The sequence below is a fragment of the Petaurus breviceps genome, unplaced genomic scaffold (genome assembly GCF_028583685.1).
Source record: "Petaurus breviceps papuanus isolate PSGF00001 unplaced genomic scaffold, PetGlider_PUasm1.0 90842, whole genome shotgun sequence".
NCBI classification, from domain to species: Eukaryota; Metazoa; Chordata; class Mammalia; order Diprotodontia; family Petauridae; genus Petaurus; species Petaurus breviceps.
The window spans coordinates 25,063,150-25,082,153 of record NW_027187358.1 but is presented as its reverse complement, the minus strand read 5'-3'; the positions used below and the strand labels follow the sequence as shown (position 1 = coordinate 25,082,153).

The 19,004-nt window shown below is 35.2% G+C and overlaps 2 protein-coding genes across 6 annotated transcripts in view; one reads left to right on the top strand and one right to left on the bottom strand.

Annotated features, from left to right (window-relative positions):
• The window catches only part of FANCL (FA complementation group L), an 81,027-nt gene extending 72,264 nt beyond the window's left edge, over positions 1 to 8,763 (top strand). For both annotated transcript variants that reach the window (XM_069071771.1, XM_069071772.1), the window contains 6 exons: positions 3,092 to 3,175; positions 3,522 to 3,567; positions 3,695 to 3,776; positions 4,601 to 4,717; positions 7,598 to 7,669; positions 8,151 to 8,763. In XM_069071771.1, coding sequence (XP_068927872.1) covers positions 3,092 to 3,175; positions 3,522 to 3,567; positions 3,695 to 3,776; positions 4,601 to 4,717; positions 7,598 to 7,669; positions 8,151 to 8,186 — 437 coding nt within the window. In that variant the 3' untranslated portion in view covers positions 8,187 to 8,763. The remainder of the gene's footprint in view (positions 1 to 3,091; positions 3,176 to 3,521; positions 3,568 to 3,694; positions 3,777 to 4,600; positions 4,718 to 7,597; positions 7,670 to 8,150) is intronic.
• VRK2 (VRK serine/threonine kinase 2) overlaps positions 8,083 to 19,004 on the bottom strand; it is a 92,761-nt gene continuing 81,839 nt past the window's right edge. For 3 of the 4 annotated variants that reach the window (XM_069071767.1, XM_069071768.1, XM_069071770.1), the window contains 2 exons: positions 11,510 to 11,656; positions 8,083 to 8,613 (listed from right to left, as the gene is read on the bottom strand). In XM_069071767.1, coding sequence (XP_068927868.1) covers positions 8,263 to 8,613; positions 11,510 to 11,656 — 498 coding nt within the window. In that variant the 3' untranslated portion in view covers positions 8,083 to 8,262. The remainder of the gene's footprint in view (positions 8,614 to 11,509; positions 11,657 to 19,004) is intronic. The other variant, XM_069071769.1, reaches the window with a different exon arrangement.

The window sequence follows — 19,004 nt, the reverse complement described above, 5'->3', positions numbered from 1 at the left end:
TGCAAGAAAATTCTATGTAGACATCTCCTTTACTATGTAGTATCTCCTATACCATAAGAAAATAGAGAATCCTTTGGAGGTACTAGGAGATTAACTGAAGTGATTTGACCCAGGGAACAATGCCACTGTGTTAGGAGCAAAACTAAAGCCCAGGCTGCCTTAACCCCAGAGACAGGTGCCACATGGATAATTCTGAAGACTAACTTGTAAAACAGTTGCCATTTGGCTTTGGTAAAGAGAGTTGCCTCACTGGGAATTCCCCATACCAATGAAATAAAGGGCCTGGACCTCAAAAATAGTATATAAAATACTAGAAAAGATTGTACAAAATTATGTAAAACCTCAGAGTTTGAAAGGAGCTTTTGTATTTATACTATCACTTAGAAGCAAAATTTTTATCCTTAATGTTGAAATCCTTAAGTGCTTAATAAATGCTTGCTAGTTGATTGAAACATGAAAATCTAGATTTATTAGATTTAGTTCTGTCAGTAGATAAATATTCTTCACTTTGGAAAGGCTTCACCATCTAATTCTTTTATGAAGATTCCCCATGCACCTAAAATGATTTGATTTATAATGAAAATTATAAAATAGTGATATACTTCTCCAGTACAAAGCAAATCACACCTAGATATGCCCACCCTTGCTACTTCTGGCCGAGTTTCCACATTATTTATTTGTTCTACCCATTCTAGCTTTACTGCCTAGTGTCTAGTCCTTGCTAGAAATGGAAAATATTTATAAATAATGCACTTCCTCTGGAGTTGGCTGTGGGAAGACCCATATAAGTAGAATGCCATATTCAGGGGGTGGGGAGGTGGAGTTCAATGTGTTTGTGTGGGGGAGGGGGAGGGGGAGAGGGAGAGAGAATTAAATAAAGCCACTGGTAGCTAGGCAAATCCCTGATTGGAGCTTCAGATGTGTACCATGATGCTATGTGTTCCAGAGCTTTAGCTCTGTTCTGTTCCCCATCTCCTATTCCTTCTAGGGCAAACTGTACAAAGATATGTCCTGTCATTTGTTATTTATAGATAATGATTGAGACCAATAAATGGTGCACTTTAGACTTAGCTGTCCTTTTATGAAATACTGAATATATACTTGCCCCACCATTTTATTTTAGAGGAGAGGGTAATTTTGGTTTTGATGAGCAATATAGTAAACACTTAAAAAATGCTTGTTGACTTGAAAATCTGTATTTTGGACTACAGTTCACATAGGGCAATTGTATCTTTTTCTTTCTGGTGATGATTCACAACACAATGGGGATGATTTTGAGCTGTGAATCATTTCCAAAGTGCCCTAGGATTACAGGAGTTTCTACCAAGGCATTGTGGATTATATACAAAACAGCCAAATATTCCACTATGCTTGGGTAGAAAACGCTATTTCCCAGGGCTATTCTATACATAATATTTCTTGCTTTATAGCTTCACAAAGCCTAAAGGTGACTAAATATGAAATAATAAACCAAATTAAGATATATTGGGACAATTGTCAGATATTAATAATGAAAAGATTTTCTTCAGAGGTATTCAATAAGTAGTTGTCCTCATATTTTATTTTCTTCTCATTTCCCTATCTTGTTTTATTTCTACTTCTTCCAGTGATTGTACGAATGGATATAGATTGGTTTTTCACTTATCTTCTCCATAATTTATTAGATTAATACATCCTTTCCTTTTTTTAAGAATTGTACTTTAATATTCATTTAAAAAAATTTTTGAGTTCCAGTTTCTCTCCCTCCCCCCAATCTCTCTCCCGATCCTTGAAAAGGCAAGTGATGTATCAATTATACAAATATATCCTTTCTACATTTTCCCTCTATCTCCTTCCACGATTTAGGAATTGATTTTGACACACCCACCTATAATCCACTGCCATCCTTCTCCAAGGACCAAGTATTCAGGCAACTGCCTGAAAACTTAGTTACTTTGGCTCCTGGCTAGGCAAGTGAAGGCATTGGGAATCCCTTTGAAAGTAAAGAATTAGTATTATTTGGATTAATTAGTTCACAAAAGGCTTTTTTATTCAGAATGTGAAATAAATTAATTTCTTAAAGATCTGGATTTTTAAAAAATGTCTATTTGGATCATAGTGGATTTTTTTTTTTTCTTTAAATCAAAGGACTTCTCATTTTTCTCTGCTGGTGCTGATTACTTTCTTTTATTATGTTTTAAATATTAATTCTTTATTTTCAGAGTAACCTCAACAAGAGACTTTTTATAAGATGTAAAACTATCATATTTCCATGTTTATATAAGCTGAAACAATATTTTCCTTGAACAGAGTAAACAACTTACAGTTCATTCCAAACAACCATTACGTTACTGGCATTTTTTAACTAGTATTAATAATGACTGGAAGAAATCAGTAGTTAATAGATTACTAAAGTTGTCTGAGGGAAACTTGAGTAATAGAGTAGTTTTTTGTAGACTTTTTCCAGTATAGATAATTTGTGCTTAAATGGGCTTCATTTTTATGAATAGAATCTTGCCTATTGAGTCAAATCTCTTTTCACTTAAAAGTAACTGCCTCCTTTCTAGGAGAGTTCAGTCAGTATTTTCACAAACCAGTCATAAAGCTTGGCCATATACTGAACATCCTAAGGATTTTAAAAATGTACAGATGGCAGTGGTCACCATTTACTTGATATCAATTCCTTTGGCATCTGACCCATGTGGTTTTATGAAAGAGAAACTTACTTAAAGGGGCACTAAAACTCAGTGCTGTCATTTCTTAACTTTCTCGTGGTGAGCTGATTTGTGGTAGCACTATAGATCTTGAAGACTTTGTCGTAATTCAGATGACATTTTATTTGTGCAAACATCATCTTTAGAAGAGTAATATGCCTGCTACTTTTATTAGAGTCTTCTGAGCACTGTTCAATAAATTGGAATTCCACTTTGAATAATAATTTTGATCTCCTTAACCCTATTTAAGAAATTGTAAAAAAAATTCTCTTTCCCTCTCTTTCTCCTCCTCCTTCCCCTACCCTCTCCCTTCTTTTTTCTCTCTTCTCCCACCAAAGCTATAATTATTTTATGTTATTTCCATGATATTTAATTGATATCTTCCTTTTACATTGTAGGAAATAATGTTTCCATAAATATAGATGTAGACCCCAGGCATCCCACAATGCTTCCTGAATGTTTCTTTCTTGGTGCTGATCATGGTATGACAGTTTTATTTTTTAATTTTAACTAATTGTTTAAGATAGACTAAGTCTTTGTGGCCTTTGTTTGCTACTAAAATGTTTTTGATTTTGCTTCAAATAGCATTATATAGTTAATTGTATTAATTTTTAAAAGTAATAAATAGTAATCTGTTTCTCCCTTCTTTTCTCTATGTACATATCAGCAATTTGAATTATATCTAATAGTAATGATTATCAATTAAAATAATTGTTTTTGGACTTTCTAACCACATAATTTTAAAAGTAGGTACTATTTAAATGTGTGAACTACAAAAAAAAATAAAAGGAAGAAAAACTGACATGTTGGATTTTTTTCCCCCTTAAGTGGTAAAACCCCTAGGAATTAAGCTGAGCAAGAATATACATATGTGGTAAGTTTGGGAGAAAAGTTTTAATTCTTTTTCTGTGTTCATGGTCTGATCTTCTAAATGTACTTTTTTAAAAAAGATTATTGAATTGAAAGTTATTGGATAAAATGTTTTTACTTTTTACTTTTAGGGATCCAGAAAATAGCCTATTACAGAATTTGAAAAATGTTTTAGAAATTGAATTTCCAGTACGTGCTATCCTGGAAAAATCTGTAAGTTATTCAAAAATAATACACTGTCCTAAATAGGGTAGCTTGATGAAAGTCAAATGATCTTCTATCTAACAGAAGGAAAAGAAGCTGAAAAGGGAAGTAATTGGCAGAATATTGTAACAAAGATTTCTGAACTGCAAGCAACAGTTGCATCAAAGAACTTGTTAACCTTTGATTGGTGGTTTTAAGTGTACTTTTTTTCATTCTCCTCATAGCAGTAAGGTGATTAATGACAGACATCATTATTATTAAAAGTGGTGGGGGAAAGGTTCAGAGTTAGCTAATGAGATGTTTGGTGTTCCTACACCATTCTCATATGGATGACTGAAATAAAGTTCTAATTAGCTTAGTAGAATTGCTTATGGAGGTAGTGGTACAGCTTTTTCAATCTTAGCTATCACTATATTGTACAGATAACCTTAAAGCTGATTTTTGGACAAAGTTGTTAACTATTTTTTTAAAAGTTAGTTGTATAACTGTAAAATTCTAGAACAACTAATTCCAAGGCCCAGCCTTTTCATATTACAGTGACATATTGGGTGTTCTATTTCACTATAATATAGGAAAATAATTAAAAGGTTCAAGCTTCATGCTAACCAAGAAAATAATCCTTTAGAGCAAGTTTATTGTGCCATTGTTATGAACTGAATAAGGAAATACTCTCTTACAAATATTGTTGGAAGATACATAGTAATGATAGTATCATCTGTAAATGATGCTTGTTTACCCTAAAAAATTACTAAGCATTATCTTAAACTGCCCCACATAATTTTTCTATTTTAAACAATAAAGTATGGAAATTAAATTACAGTTTTCATTTGAAGGATTTCACAATGGATTGTGGAATTTGTTATGCTTATCGCCTGGAAGGTGCCATCCCAGATCAAGTGTGTGATAATTCCCAGTGTGGACAGCCCTTCCATCAGACCTGCTTATATGAGGTAAACAGGTGCTTAGAGCTCACGTTTAAGGTACATAGATAATATGAGAAACTGATTCTCATGTCGTGACGTCTTCCTCTTTCATCAGCCCTTTTATCAAACCCACTGATGAGCAAAAGGTGTGTGATCATCTCTGCCCCTTGTAAAGCTTCATGGTGCTTTCTATCGATTGCTCTTTCTCACTGCATGTTGCATTAGAGTTTTTTACCTGCAAGCCTTAATTCCTATATTAGATTGTAATTGCCGAAATGGCAAGAAAGTCAAGTTGGATACAGTAGATGCTCTATTACTTGATGAGTGAAAAATGTATTTGCTTTACTTTCATTTCTGTTCTCTTTGAGAACGTAGATAGTAATTAGTGATTCCATGTAAAAAATCCTTTTAAAAAACCCTTTCTAGATTCTGTTTTCCTCCTGATGTCAGTTTTTATTATTTAACTCCTACAGCAAGCTGCCATTGTGTCCAGTTCTTCTCTCACCAACTCTTGCTAGCTTTAGACCCACTAGATTAAAAGTTATCCATAATCTCTTAATTGCCAAGTCCAGTGGCCTTTTCTCCACTCTTACCTGTCCAGACCTGTCTGCATGAAGCCTTTTATACTCTTAGCCACCCTTCCTCGATCTTCTCTCCTTTCTGGGTTCCCATTTTACCTGTCTGATGGCTCCTTCTCAGACTCTTGTGATGACTATCAAAATCATGCCCCCAACTAAGGGGAGACACCTAAGGACCCAAGGACACTGGATCCTCTTATCTCTCTATGTTTTCTCACTTGGTGACCTCCTCAGCTCTCATGGGTTTAATTATCTCCAAACAGAAGACGTCCAGTTCTTTATACCTGACCCTTGTCCAGCTGCCTAGTTAACATTTCAAACTAGATGTCCCATGAGAACCTCAAACTTAGCATGTCCAAAATGAAACTCACTCATTAGCTTTCACTAAAAGCCCACCCCTCTGTAGTACAGGGTACCATACATTACTCTACTAATAATAGCTAGCATAGCACTTTATGGTTTACAGTTATATACATGGATATGTGTATATGAATATATATATATATCTTTATGGTTTGCAAAGTGCTACATAACTACATATAATTAGAGTGCTCTATAACTGCTATTTATATTTACATATCATATATGATATTATATATGTTTATATCATCTTGTTTTGTTCTCACAACCCTGAGAATAGTTGCTGTTATTATCCCCATTACACAGATCACATAGCTTTGTGTCAGAGGCAGGAGTCAAATTCATCTTTTCCTGACCCAAAGTCTAGCATCCCATTCATTATATCACCTAATTATGTCTAGCTGCTTCCAGTTATGCAGTCTTACAAATTTTTCTTTATCCTTGATTCCTTACTGTCCCTCATCTCACATATTCAGTCAGTTGCCAAATATTGTCTTTTCTCCCTCCACATCTTTTGAGCTTCCTGCTTCAAGTCCCTCCCCCACTGCAGTCAGTCCTTCTCCCAGCTGCTAAAAGCACAGGTCTAATCAAGACCCCCTCTTTCCCCCTCCTCAAATCAGTAAATTCCACTAGCTTCCTGTGGACTTTAGGCCCTTCATAACCTGGCTCCATTTGGACTCTCTTGTTAGACATCGTTCCCTTTGCCACATTCCACAGATCAGTTAGACTCACTTTCTTTCCCCCACATGGGACCTTCTAGTTCCCCATCTTTGCACCCCATGTCTACACTCCCTTCTCACCTACACTTTATAGATTCTCTCATTTCCTTCAAATACATCTTTCTACACGAAGTCTCTACTTTCCTCTCCCACTCATTACCTGGTGTTTTGTATATACATAGACATAGACATATACCCATTTTTTTCCTCCCAATATAATGAAATGTCCTTAAGAATAAAGACTTTCATTTTGTCTGTGTATTCCTACCACTGAGCACAGTGCTTGGCCCATAGTAGGTACTTTAAAACGTTTGTTGATTGACTGAGAAACTAGATAATTAAAGAAGACATTTGATTCCCAAGGAGTTGAGTCAGTGGCACACTGAAGACTTGTTTCATTAACACAGCCTCCTACTGTAAAGAACTCATTAGGGAACACTGATCAGTCACTACTATGTGCAAGTCAGTGTTACTTCTGGATCAGGTCCATTTCAGATCAGCAGACATTAAGTACTTACTCCATGCCAGATGCATTGAATTCAGATATAAAAACAAAGTAGTTCCTGCCCTTGAGGAACTTAAATTCTAAGGGAATTCGGCAGGTACATGGAAAAGGAAGTGCCAAGTAATTTAAGGAGGGAAAAATACTTAACTTGGGGGAATCAGATGGTTCCCATAGAAAGTAAAGCCCAAGCCTGGATTTTAAGGAATCTAAGGATTTTAAAAGGCAGAGGTGAAAAGGGCAGGTGTCCAGATATGGGATACAGCCTGCAAAAAGGCAGGGAGAGAGGAGATGGCACACTGAGTTTAGAGGACAGCTAATACTCAAAGGAATATATATATATATATATATATATTTTTTTTTTTTTTAACATGAACCCTACGGTGAGATATTGGCATTTCTCTTAACTCCTGCACAACCACTGTTCTTAAACCAATTTGCTAAGTACTACATAGTGCACAAAAGTAATTCCGAGACTTGGGTCATTCCTTCACCAAAGTAAGTATAGAATGACAGAGTATGAACCTCCATCTCCAGACCTCATAAGAAGACTATTAAAAATGTGCTCCTCGTGTATTTGCTTTCCAAAGCAAATTATTGCAACTGAAAATGTTGGTATGCCAAAACAGAACATTTCAATTCTTTACAAAGGGGAAGAAAAATTTTATTTTTGGCTATTTTGAATATTAGCCTTGTTGCTCTAGAATTGATTATAATCTATAACCTCTTTCTCTCTCTCATCTTTAAGTGGTTGAGAGGTCTGCTGACTAGCAGACAGAGTTTTAACATCATCTTTGGTGAATGCCCATACTGTAGTAAGGTAAGTGTAAATGTCCTTAACTATAGCTAACTGAATAAAACATTAAAATAATGTCAATTAAAGAATACTGTAATCACTTCTAAAATGTTTTCCAGTTGACTTTTCTATAAAACCTATCATCAAAGTTTTAAATTTACATTTTGGTACTTTGAAAAACCATAACAACTTTAAAATACTTTTATAGTTTTCATCAATAAAACTCACGCCCATGGTAGTTTGTAGAGCTGTCAGGACCTAATAGCTATGAAATTGTGGCAGTCATTTAATTTTTGTGAGCCTCAGTTTCCTCATCTATAAAATGGGGCACAATAATACAACTTATTTTTTCCCATGGCTGTTGGGAAGAAAGTGCTTTGTAACCTTTAAAACATTTTATAAATGTGAATTGTTTTTCAAAATATAACATTACACCATTTCTATGATTCAGAGGTTTTATTTTTGTATGTTCTATGTACTTAAAAAATATTCTCTCTCTTCCAAGCCAATTACATTGAAAATGTCTGGAAGGAAACCCTGAAATAAGAACTTGAAACATTTCTTTAGTAAAGAAGACAAAATTAAGAAGATAACCAGAAGGAATTTAGTGGATGTCTTCAAAGAAAATACAAAGAAAGAACTACTAAAATCAAAAGAAAAAATATGGTTAAGCTGTAATGATACACATCTGCCTTGGTCTCATCACTGAGTGTAAGCTGGGAAATAGTGGACCAAAACCCTGTACTCTCATATTTTCTTAAGTCCACAGCCCTGGTGCTGAGGTGAGTAGACATCTCATGTGTATAAGAAGATGGAAGCTGCCTTGATACACCTGGACTAGGAAAATCTTGATTTAGTCCATGAAATGAGCTTGAAAAATTCTCATAGCTGGTTTTATTGGGGAGCATTTTTACTCCTGGTAGAAACTCTTGATGGTGCTGATGTTTGTGTCTTCTCATTGTGCTTTCCTAAGGAAGAATAAATACATATTTAGTTGACATATTTATACTAATACTAAACAAATGATTATACAAGAAGTTCTCTATGATTTTCAAAAATTCTACCCAAAACTATCCCAATAAAGATAACTGGCTATAGAGAATTCAGAATGAAGAAAATGTGTTTTCTGGCTTTTTTATATCCTAATTTTTTTTTTTAGGTTCTTGACATGGGGAATATACTTAACAATTACTAGTAATACAGAACTGTGAAAATACACTGTTATCCTGTGGGCATGTATGTCATAATACTAGATACTATTCTGTACAGTTTAATTTTTATATTGGAATGATTTACATACATAAAAACTTTAAAAGTTTTGATCTTAAATTAAAAAAAAATTATTATTAAGAAATTATAATTGGGGTGGCTAGGTGACACAGTGAATAGAGCACTGGCCCTGGAGTCACAAGGACCTGAATTCAAATCCAGTCTCAACTTAACACTCACTAGCTGTGTGACCTTGGGCAAGTCACTTAACCCCAACTGCCCTGTCTTCCCCCCTCCAAAAAACAAAAGAAAAAGAAATTATCTTGTATTTATATTTCCTAGTTTAGGTTATAATTGGGATGTTTTAAATTGTTATTAAAAAGGCTTAGCTGTACATTTTCTCACCACTGGAGTGACAGTCTACCCACCATATACTGATCACTAAACTTGTACCAATTTTCCTAATTGATTTTTCAAGTCAAGGATTGGTCTAATTTAAGTTCTAAGAGGTTTTTCAGTTAGATACAACAATTCTACAAGAACTGTTACTTCTAACTCTAAGAATATAACTAATATGTATTACAGAGGTTGTGATTTATATCAGAATAGGAATTCATGATCACAGTGATAAATGAACAGATCCTTAGAATATTTTCTTTCTGAGGGAAAAGTCACTGTGAAGGGCTAAAATTCTGTGTTCCTCCCCAAAGTGGGGAAAATACCTCTAATTAAGAAGTATATAATGTAGCTACATACCAGTATATTGCCTTCACCTGCATTTAAACTAAATTTTGCATTCAGTAAAACCATATCAACAAAGTAAGGAAATTGTGCCATTTTGATTCACTTAATAATTTTCTTTTAAAATGTATGTTATTGCTATCTTCTTGCTTTTACACTTAATATTTTTCAAAGCAGATACATCTAATAATGATAACATCTAGTATTTTTATAGTGCTTTACATATGTTATCTCATTTGCCAATAAGAAAATACATAAATTAAAACGATCTCTTTCTGAACTTAATGTAGGTGTGCATCTGCATTAAGTAATATGAAGTATATATTAATTAACTTTACCATCACAACATGAAATTTAATAGTAGATATTGGGATGCATTTAAAACTAACTACCTTTTGACAATGACCCTAAAGGCCAAGTTTTATTCTTCACTGTTCTGCCTTGGCCTACCTATCAAAATGCAACTTTAGAAGTAAAGATGAAACAAGACCTATTCTTTCAGTCTCCCAATGTTCACATTTAACTAAAACAGTCAGTACTGTTACCTTCTCAAGTGTGCAGTACCACTCTTAATTTTATTCATAGTAAAGAGCATAGTGAGATATGCCAAAAACAAATTCACCTTAATAGTAATAATAACAATTAATAACAATAGTAGTTATATAATACCTATTATGTACCAGCCAACTGAGCTAAACACTTTACAAATATCATCTCATTTGTTCCTTACAACAACCCATTTTACAGTTGGGAAAACTGAGGTAGGTGGTTTGTTTTTTAGTCAAATGCCCAGGGTTGGGTCATATTGCTAGTAAAAGCCTGAGGCTGGAATTGAACTTAGGTCTTCCTTAATTCCAGGCCCAGCACTCTATCCATTATTTTTACTGGATCCCTATATTACTGTACCAATTGTAAACAACAATGGAAAGGCCCTAAAGAGAGGGTCCTGGATTCTCATAACTTGACTGGCTTCCCTACCAAAAACTCTAGAGTCAAAACAAATTCTTTAGGAACAATAGAGAGCAGTGTCTGAAAGGTACCAAAGTTACACCAGTCATGATCTGGGAATGGTTAGAAAAACACACACTTCAGAGCAACTTCTGTGAACACCACTGCCATTTTCTATCATGCTGGCTAAAGGCAAAAACAGTAAAAGCAGTTATTTGGCAAGTCAAAAAACACATGGGGAGGGTGAGGTGCTGGGGAGGGAAGGGGAACAGAATAGCAATAACTAGAAATCATCAGATGCATCTGCTTTTCAGTGAGTTATCTTTCCTTACATATAAACGCAAAGTCACAGCTCAAAACAGACTGCCACCTACTAAGAAGAGTTTAAGGGAATTACCATTTTGTTCAGTGCAGACACCCACCTGTGTGAAAAAGTCCAAAAAGACCTCATCTTAATTTTGCCTTTTCTTATTGTCCAGGGTTAGTAATAGATGTTGTTATGTGTCTGAACCAGTCATCTGCTGAAGGGTGATAAGTCAAACACCCACCAGCGCGGTAAGTCTGTAAGTCATTCATCAGTGCAAAATGCAGCACTGTTGACAAGGCTACAACCTAGCTGCATGTGATTACAAGGGTCAGCTCTGTGAGATGCTGATTCCAGAGTACAGGCTACATCAGGGTATTTCTAACAGTTCATAACCTAAAAAAATAAAGCACACTTCATTATGTTCTTGGGATAATGAAAGAAAACAGCACGTGGAAACAATATGTACTCACTCTGATCTTGCTTCTATGATAACCAATGTCAGCTGCTTTGATTAGATCAGCTGGATATTTTTCTGTCTCTTATTTAGCAAAACCACATAACCTTGGCTCTCAGGAGAAAATGAAATGTCTTTATTCCCAAAGGGCATATTCTAATGCAACATTAAGGGAAAAACAAAACAAAAAACAAAACCCTCTTACCTGACCTGTTTCACTGTTAATCAATCCAACCAACTTCTCCTCTTTTTGTACTTGTCTCTGGGTTACATGAGACTCAGCACTTCTCTCATCTTTTGACTTGCTTTGAACTTGGTTGACTTGTTTTTTGATAGGCTTTGGTGCATTCACCTGTTGATATAAAGTATGTAACAAGGTACAATGAAAAAAAATTGTCACATGCAAGAAAAATACATTCTAATCTAGAGCCCTAAAAATTCCAAAACTGCTAAATTTCTTTTTTTTCTTCTCTTTTTTATGTTTAATATTTTATTTTTCCTGAGTTAGATGTAAAAACAATTTTTAACATTCATTTTAAAAACTTGAGTTCCAGGGGCAGCTAGGTAGCACAGTGAATTTAGCACTAGCCCTGGAGTCAGGAACCCCAGACACTTGACACACTAGCCGTGTGACTTTGGGCAAGTCACTTAACCCCAATTGCCCTCAAAAAAGCAAAAACAAACAAACAAACAAAAAACTTTTGAGTTCTAAATTCTCTCTTTTTTTCCTTCCCCACTCCACTCCCCCACTGGGAAGGGAAGCCATTCAATATAGGTTATACATGTGTAGTCATGCAAAACATTTCCATAAGTCATGTTGTGAAAGAAAACATAGACAAAAAAAACTCAGGAAAAATGAAGTAAAAAAAAGGTATGCTTCAATCTGTATTCAGACACCCTAAGTTCTTTCTCTGGAGATGGATAGCATTTTTCATCATGAGTCCTTCAGAGTTGTCTTGGATCGTTTTATTGCTGAGAATAGCTAAGTCATTCCCAGCTGATCACCTTACGATACTGCTGTTACTTTGTACACAGTACATTTCACTTTGCCTATTCCAAGTCTTAACAGGTTTTTCTGAGAGCCTCCTACTCCTCATTTCTTAGAGTAAAATAGTATTCCATCATAATCACATACCACAGCTTGTTCAGCCATTCCCCAAATGATAGGCATCCCCTCATTTTCTCATTCTTTACCCCCTGAAAAAGAGCTGCTATAATTATTTTTGTACAAAAAGGTCCTTTTCCTTTTTGTTTTTTTTTTCTCTTTTGGGATACAGAGCTAGCAGTGGTATTGCTAGGTCAAAGGGTATGCATGTAAACCTGGTAAATTTCAAGGAGGAAAAATTAAAAGGAGAACATCAAATGGACAGTAAGGAAAAACTTGTGAGGAAAAACTGTTGTATCAGGCAGGATCCCATCTATTCCTCATCAATTTAAGACAAGACCAATTAAAATTAGTGCTTCTGTATGCTCTCTTCAAAAGTCATCTAAAGATAACTTGCATATTGAAAAAAAGGCATTTTTACAGAAAACTGTTTGTCATATTTTAAAGCTGCACATGAATTCATTATTAACCTTTGCTGGGAGTGAATCCAGTTAAGTCTTTGAAATTTAAATTCTTATTAATTAACTACATCTTAGTTTTCTACTTTTGCAGTGAGCCTAATTAATGTGAAAGTCTAAAATGAGATGATGACTACTCCCTTTCACATAGGTGATTTGACCTTTTAGCAATATAAATAGTAGTTTATATTATCTGATCTTAAGTACTAGGGGTTATGCTCTACAAGTTGTGTGCCTAATGAATGCAAGGGTATTTCTTTTTTATCCCACAGAGAATGTTACTGTGGACTCCATTTTGGGGGTGCTTGATACTCAACATCCTTCAAGCAGGCATTAAAATGGAGGTGGTGCCCCTGAAATGCACAGAGAAAGGGAAGCACTGGTGTAAGGCAGAGCACCAGCTTTAGACCTCTAACAGCTGAGAGTGCAGGGATTAAATACGGGGCAAGAGATGAGAACATTACAAAGGGGAAATAATGGAGGCGCCAGTGCCAAAACAGAATGAACTACAATGGCTAGGCAAGCAAAGCTTCAATTTGTAGTCACAATTTAGCCTCTTTTGCCAAGTGCTTGGTGTTCGCCCCTTCCTCCCCTTTAAAATATGCTGGCATACTGTGTATAGGTCTAAGCTGTCACAACAACATCTTGTATTTTTTTTCTTTTTTTTTTTTTTTTTGCAGCAGGACCCAGCTTATCACAGAGATAGCATCCCCAGGCCTTTCCACTACTTTCACTTTGGAAATGCATTGCCTAATTACTCAGGAGCTATTTGTCAATACCACTCCACCCTTTCATATAATTAAAAAAAACAACAACAAGATATTCCATTATGAAGAAAACAAATGTACTAAACAAATACATATACCATCGCCAGCCCAAAACTCATTCTCATTATTGCTCCTACGTCTGATTCTCCTTAAATGATCTAAAACATTTAAATGTGGGCTAACATAACTCTTGTGAAAGGGCATAACTCAGAAAAACCTGTGCTCCAGTATGGGGTTTTGGGCACAAACAGTGAAGGAAGTAACCTTGATGGAGAATTCCTTCATAAAACCAAGCAGGTAGGAAGGGGAAGGGAAAAAGAGCATGAATGAAGGACCCACAAAGCTGACAGTGAAAACAGCAAAAGTTTTCCCCCAAAGCTCCAGGCCTAAAGAGTAAACTCCTAGTTAAAATCCCCACATGAAATTTCTGAATCATCAAGGGAGATCAAGTATCTTAAAGTGCTTTGTAAACCATTAAAACACAGAAAAGTCAGCAGTTATATATTCAAATATAGTCCAAATGTGGATGATTTTCCATTTCCCAGGTAAAATCTTATTTAATAAGAGACCAGCTACTAAAAACATAAGAGGGTTTGACTGCATACAGTCTTAAAACTACTGCAAAATGATAAGCCAAAAAGATGAGTTTATAATATGGAGTTTAGAATCAGATTTACTGCCACCTTGTTCATCAACTTAACCTTGTACTTGGTCATTTATGTTGCTTCCTCAGATACTCTATTTTGTAGTCCTTTAGATTACAAAGTGTGTTTTAAAGGCATTTTAGGAAAGGGGATGATAACGCCAGCCCAACGTATGAGAGTATGGTTCCTTTCTCCTCCCATTGCTGACTTCTTTACCCTATGATAATCTCAGATGGTAGTTTCTACCTTCGAGTGGTACCTGCAAATCCCATCTACAATTATCTCTGATAAGTGGCCACCAAATCTCTTCTTTAAGATCTTCATGGTGAGGAGATGAGGATTGGGGGGGAGACAATCAGAGGATGGACAGCTACCTAAGGCAACCCACCCCACTTTAGGACAACTCTCATTGGTAGGAATTTTTCCCTAAGATTTAGTTGAAATCTGTTTCTGCAGGTGGATAGGGGCAGGGAGTAGAGGGTGGGGAAGTACAAAGGGGGATAATCCAGCTGGTCCTAAATAGTGTCTAAAAGAGTATATGGATAAAGTGGTTACAAAGAAACTACCAGAAGGAAGTCATTGATAAACTACATAACATTCAAAGAAGACTAACTAGAATACTGAAGTAGCCTCAGATCATATGATACAAAGACTGAGGCAACTTTGGACATGTGGCCTAGAAAAGAAAAGACTGACGGGGAATACAATGTGTTTTTGACTAGCAGAGAAGACTAAAATTTATTGTCTTGCTTCCAGAGGACAGAACTAAGACCAATGAGGGAAAGTTATAGAAATGCAAATTGCAAAAAATACAAGGGAAAAGTTCCAAATAATTAAAGCTGTCCAAAAGTGAAGTGGGCTGCCTTAAAAGGTGGTACATGGCATCCTCCATAGAGATTTTGAAGAAAAGACTGGATGGCCACTCATCAGGGGTATGGTAGATGAGACTTGTAGGTACCAGTCAGAGTAAGATAACCTCTAAGAGGTATTACACCTGAGATTTTTTGTCATTTTCATCCTATGTGATTTATTTTTCATTAATTCTTTACAGGGCCTAATTAAAAGATGGACACCTTCCTTTAGGTCAGGGGTTCTCATTTAACTTTTTTTTAGTATCAGAGAACAAAGTGTTCTCTTGAAAACACTGACCAATTGCTCTAATTCAATCCAATCTTCACTCTTACTCAATGTTTAGACTTACTCCATTGTCCATCTGCAAGGTCTATCCAGACTATATGTTAAAACTAATGAAATGGGCTATTTAAATTGCATGGCAAAATCAGAGCAATATGCATATTATCCACTTATTTTTCCCTTGTGTGAACTGTAAGCCTGATCTTGAGTGGCTATGGACCTAATAATAACAAAACTAGCATTTCTATAGTGCTTTAAGATTTGCAAAGTGCTTCACAATATCTTATCTTTTTACAACTAACAGAACTTAGGCTGGCAGAAGTGCCTTACCCAGGGTCACACAGCTAGTGAGTATCTGAGGTTGTATTTGAACTCAGGTCTTCCTGATTCCAGGTCCAGCACTCTATGCACTCTCTTAAGGAGGTCATGTAATCTAATGTAATCTGCATAGTCATTGACAATCAGGATCTCCTGAACTGCTTCACTCTATATGGAATCTTTTCATTTAGGCACTTGACCAGACAGCCTATGTGACAATAATAAATATATTTGCTGAGCAAATGCTTTCTTGTTTATGCTTCATTTGATAGTGATAATCAGAAGACTACCAAACAGTTCTTTCTCTGAATCTAGCAAGAAATCTTGCATGACTTGAACATACGCATAGGATATATACCTGGCTGAAGGATAGCCACTAAGGTTGCATTTTACAAGATTTAATGCTTTTTGATAATGAAAAAACAAATACTGTAGGGTCTTGCATTCTCCTCACCCTTAGGTCAGTTGAGTATTTGTGGTCTACTGTGTAAAATCAGCAAAGCCTGTCTGTCCATTTCTGACCAGTTGGGTGGCTTTACTCAAAATATGCAACACTTTGGAATTTCCAGCTGTGTTATTAATTCTGGATAACTGAGAACCAACTTCTTCACTTTTTCCTTTAAAGAACTGGATGCATTTTTTCCCCTGGGATATTCCTTGTGAGGGGCTATTTTCTAATAGCTAATTAAAATGTATCATTAAAGAAACAGAATTAAAAAAAAAGTCACTCCTCCACATGTACTTAGAAGAAAACAGCTTTTTATAGCAGACAGATTCACAGACTTTTTTGTCTCTTTTTTTTCCTGAAAACTGAGTCATGAGAACCCTTTTGTTTACTTTCCATACCTCTTCTATTACACCCAGGTGGTCTATGAGCAAAAAAGATCCTAAGAACAATGAATTTAAGAGTCTGAAATCTACTCAGTGTGAGAAAGAAAAGTAGTACCATTTAAAGCACAAGGGGCAACTCCTAGATTTTTACATTATTTTTACACAAACTCTCTGTCATTGAAAGTTTCCTATATTCAGTTTACATCAGTCTCTTATACTGTCATATTTTTGGAAAAACATTTTCTGATTTATTTTCTGGAATAGCATGAAAATAGAGCCCTTCTGCTTCAATGTACTGAGGTCCTGCCTTGGGGCCAGGAGGATTTGATTCAAGTTCTGCCTCTGACATATAATATACACAGTGCTTTACCGTTTGCAAAGTATTATGTGCACTGGATCATTTAAACTTCTCAACTAATCAGAGCTGAATAATGCTATAGTATTTTCTTCATTTTAGAGATATGGAAACAGGTTCAGAATGATAGCCAGTGTCAGAGGCAGGATTTGAACCTGGGTCTTCCTGACTCCAAGCCTTGGCACTTTTATCTGTGAGACCATACAGGCTCCCATGTGGCAGTGCACATTTTTCTCAATGCCACAGATAGCACTCTAAGCCCATTTAGAGAAAAAATTGTGAGCAGCCATCAGCGGAGAGAGTTTGCACTCAACAAATCTTCAGAAAAAAATTAAAATTAAAAAGTTTAAATTATTAAAAAGAATGCTTAGCTGCTTGATGAGAATGCTACTGGTTGTATACCTATTACATATTATTTAACCTAAATTACTTATGCGAACATATATTTAATTTTTTATGCTATAAATATTTGCTATAAAATTTTAAGAAAAACCCTTAAATACTCTTTAATAAAAAAATACTTAAGTCAACCACTGGTTATATACATCTATATGACAGATATTTTTAAGAACTATATACAGGCTAATATGACAGTAAATTTTGCTTTTAATGTATATTATTTAAGACCTCGATATTCTTATGATTCAATGTTTTGTTTTTGCCTCTCATAATTACTAAATGGTATAAATGGCATAAGCTGAAAGAACAAAGAGGCAAAATGTTATTTCAGGTTGAGGCACCTAACAATAAAGAATTTTGTAGTCTATTCTTTTCCTGTAAAAGTGGTTTTATAAAATATAAAAAAAACCCTTTGGACTTTCTTGATAAAAATAAAGATTATGGTGGTATAATCTAAATTTTTATATCAAAGGAGGATATAGATATCACTTTTTATATTAGCTTCTTTTATATTTCAATTAAGTTTACTAAGCTGAAAAAACTACAAAAATGAGAAAAAGCTGCTTAAATTAGTGCAGATTAAGTGGTGACCATTATTGCAAGGGAAATGTATGTCAATGAAATGGCTTTTCTGTTTTGTTGCAAAAGTGATAAAAACACAAAAGTCAATAAAACTGTTAAAATAAGTCTCAGTAATTACCAAGATCAAAATCCAGTGGCTTTTTATTAAACATGAACTTTTGTTCTGCCTTCCACAATACGTAAATAGTGCTGACAATTGGTTTGTGAGCCACTTGCTACAATAAAACGTAATTGTATCATGAGAGAAAGGTGACAATCAGGAGATCATGAAAAAATTACATATTCTCACTGGTAGTTAATTAGCCATGCAAAACCTCCTCAAACAGATATTCTCTTCTATTAGGAATGATTACTATGCAGGCCTACAGATGTCAATACCACAGTCATTCAAATACTTCTTTCCCTACTAATTGAAGGTTGTAAAGCTCTGGTGCCAAGGTTTTGCTTCCAAAGAGCTAATTTATGACTAGAAGGATATTTTATGTCTTCAGTTGCAGCAGCTACAAAACTCAGCAAATCAGAACCATCTGTGCACTGATACTTGACTCACCATTCATCTAGCAGCCTATCAGTCACATTAGTTTGCATCCTGCATTCTTGGCTCATATACACTTGTGATGATCCAAAGTTCACAAGAAATATTAAAAATGAATGGCACCCTGACCCTGCCTTATTGCACACGCATCAGAGAAGAAACAGGTCTTTTACATAAGAGTAGTTTCATTGAAAGAGCAGGATTGATATTTTGTTGCAGGTCCAGTAATCTCACTAATGGCATCAATCTTGGTCGCTTTTTATTTTTTATTTTTTCAAACCTGCTTAACCAAGCTTTCAAGACTGAAAAAAAAAATAAGGGGGAAACACGGGGTAGGAGGTAGGACCATAAAAATGATGTCTGTTTTATTTTTAATATGTCATTCTAGAAAAATCATCATGCAACACTGCATACAAATAATCTAGTTGAATCCAAGAATATCATCACCTCAAAACTGGCCAAATTGTTGGAGGAAAAGGGAAGCAAGAAATAGTTGAATGAAAGTGAGGTCAATGCTTTGACCAATAAAGGCAACTTTGCCTTTAACCAGAGAAGGTCAGGTCTTTCTCAAA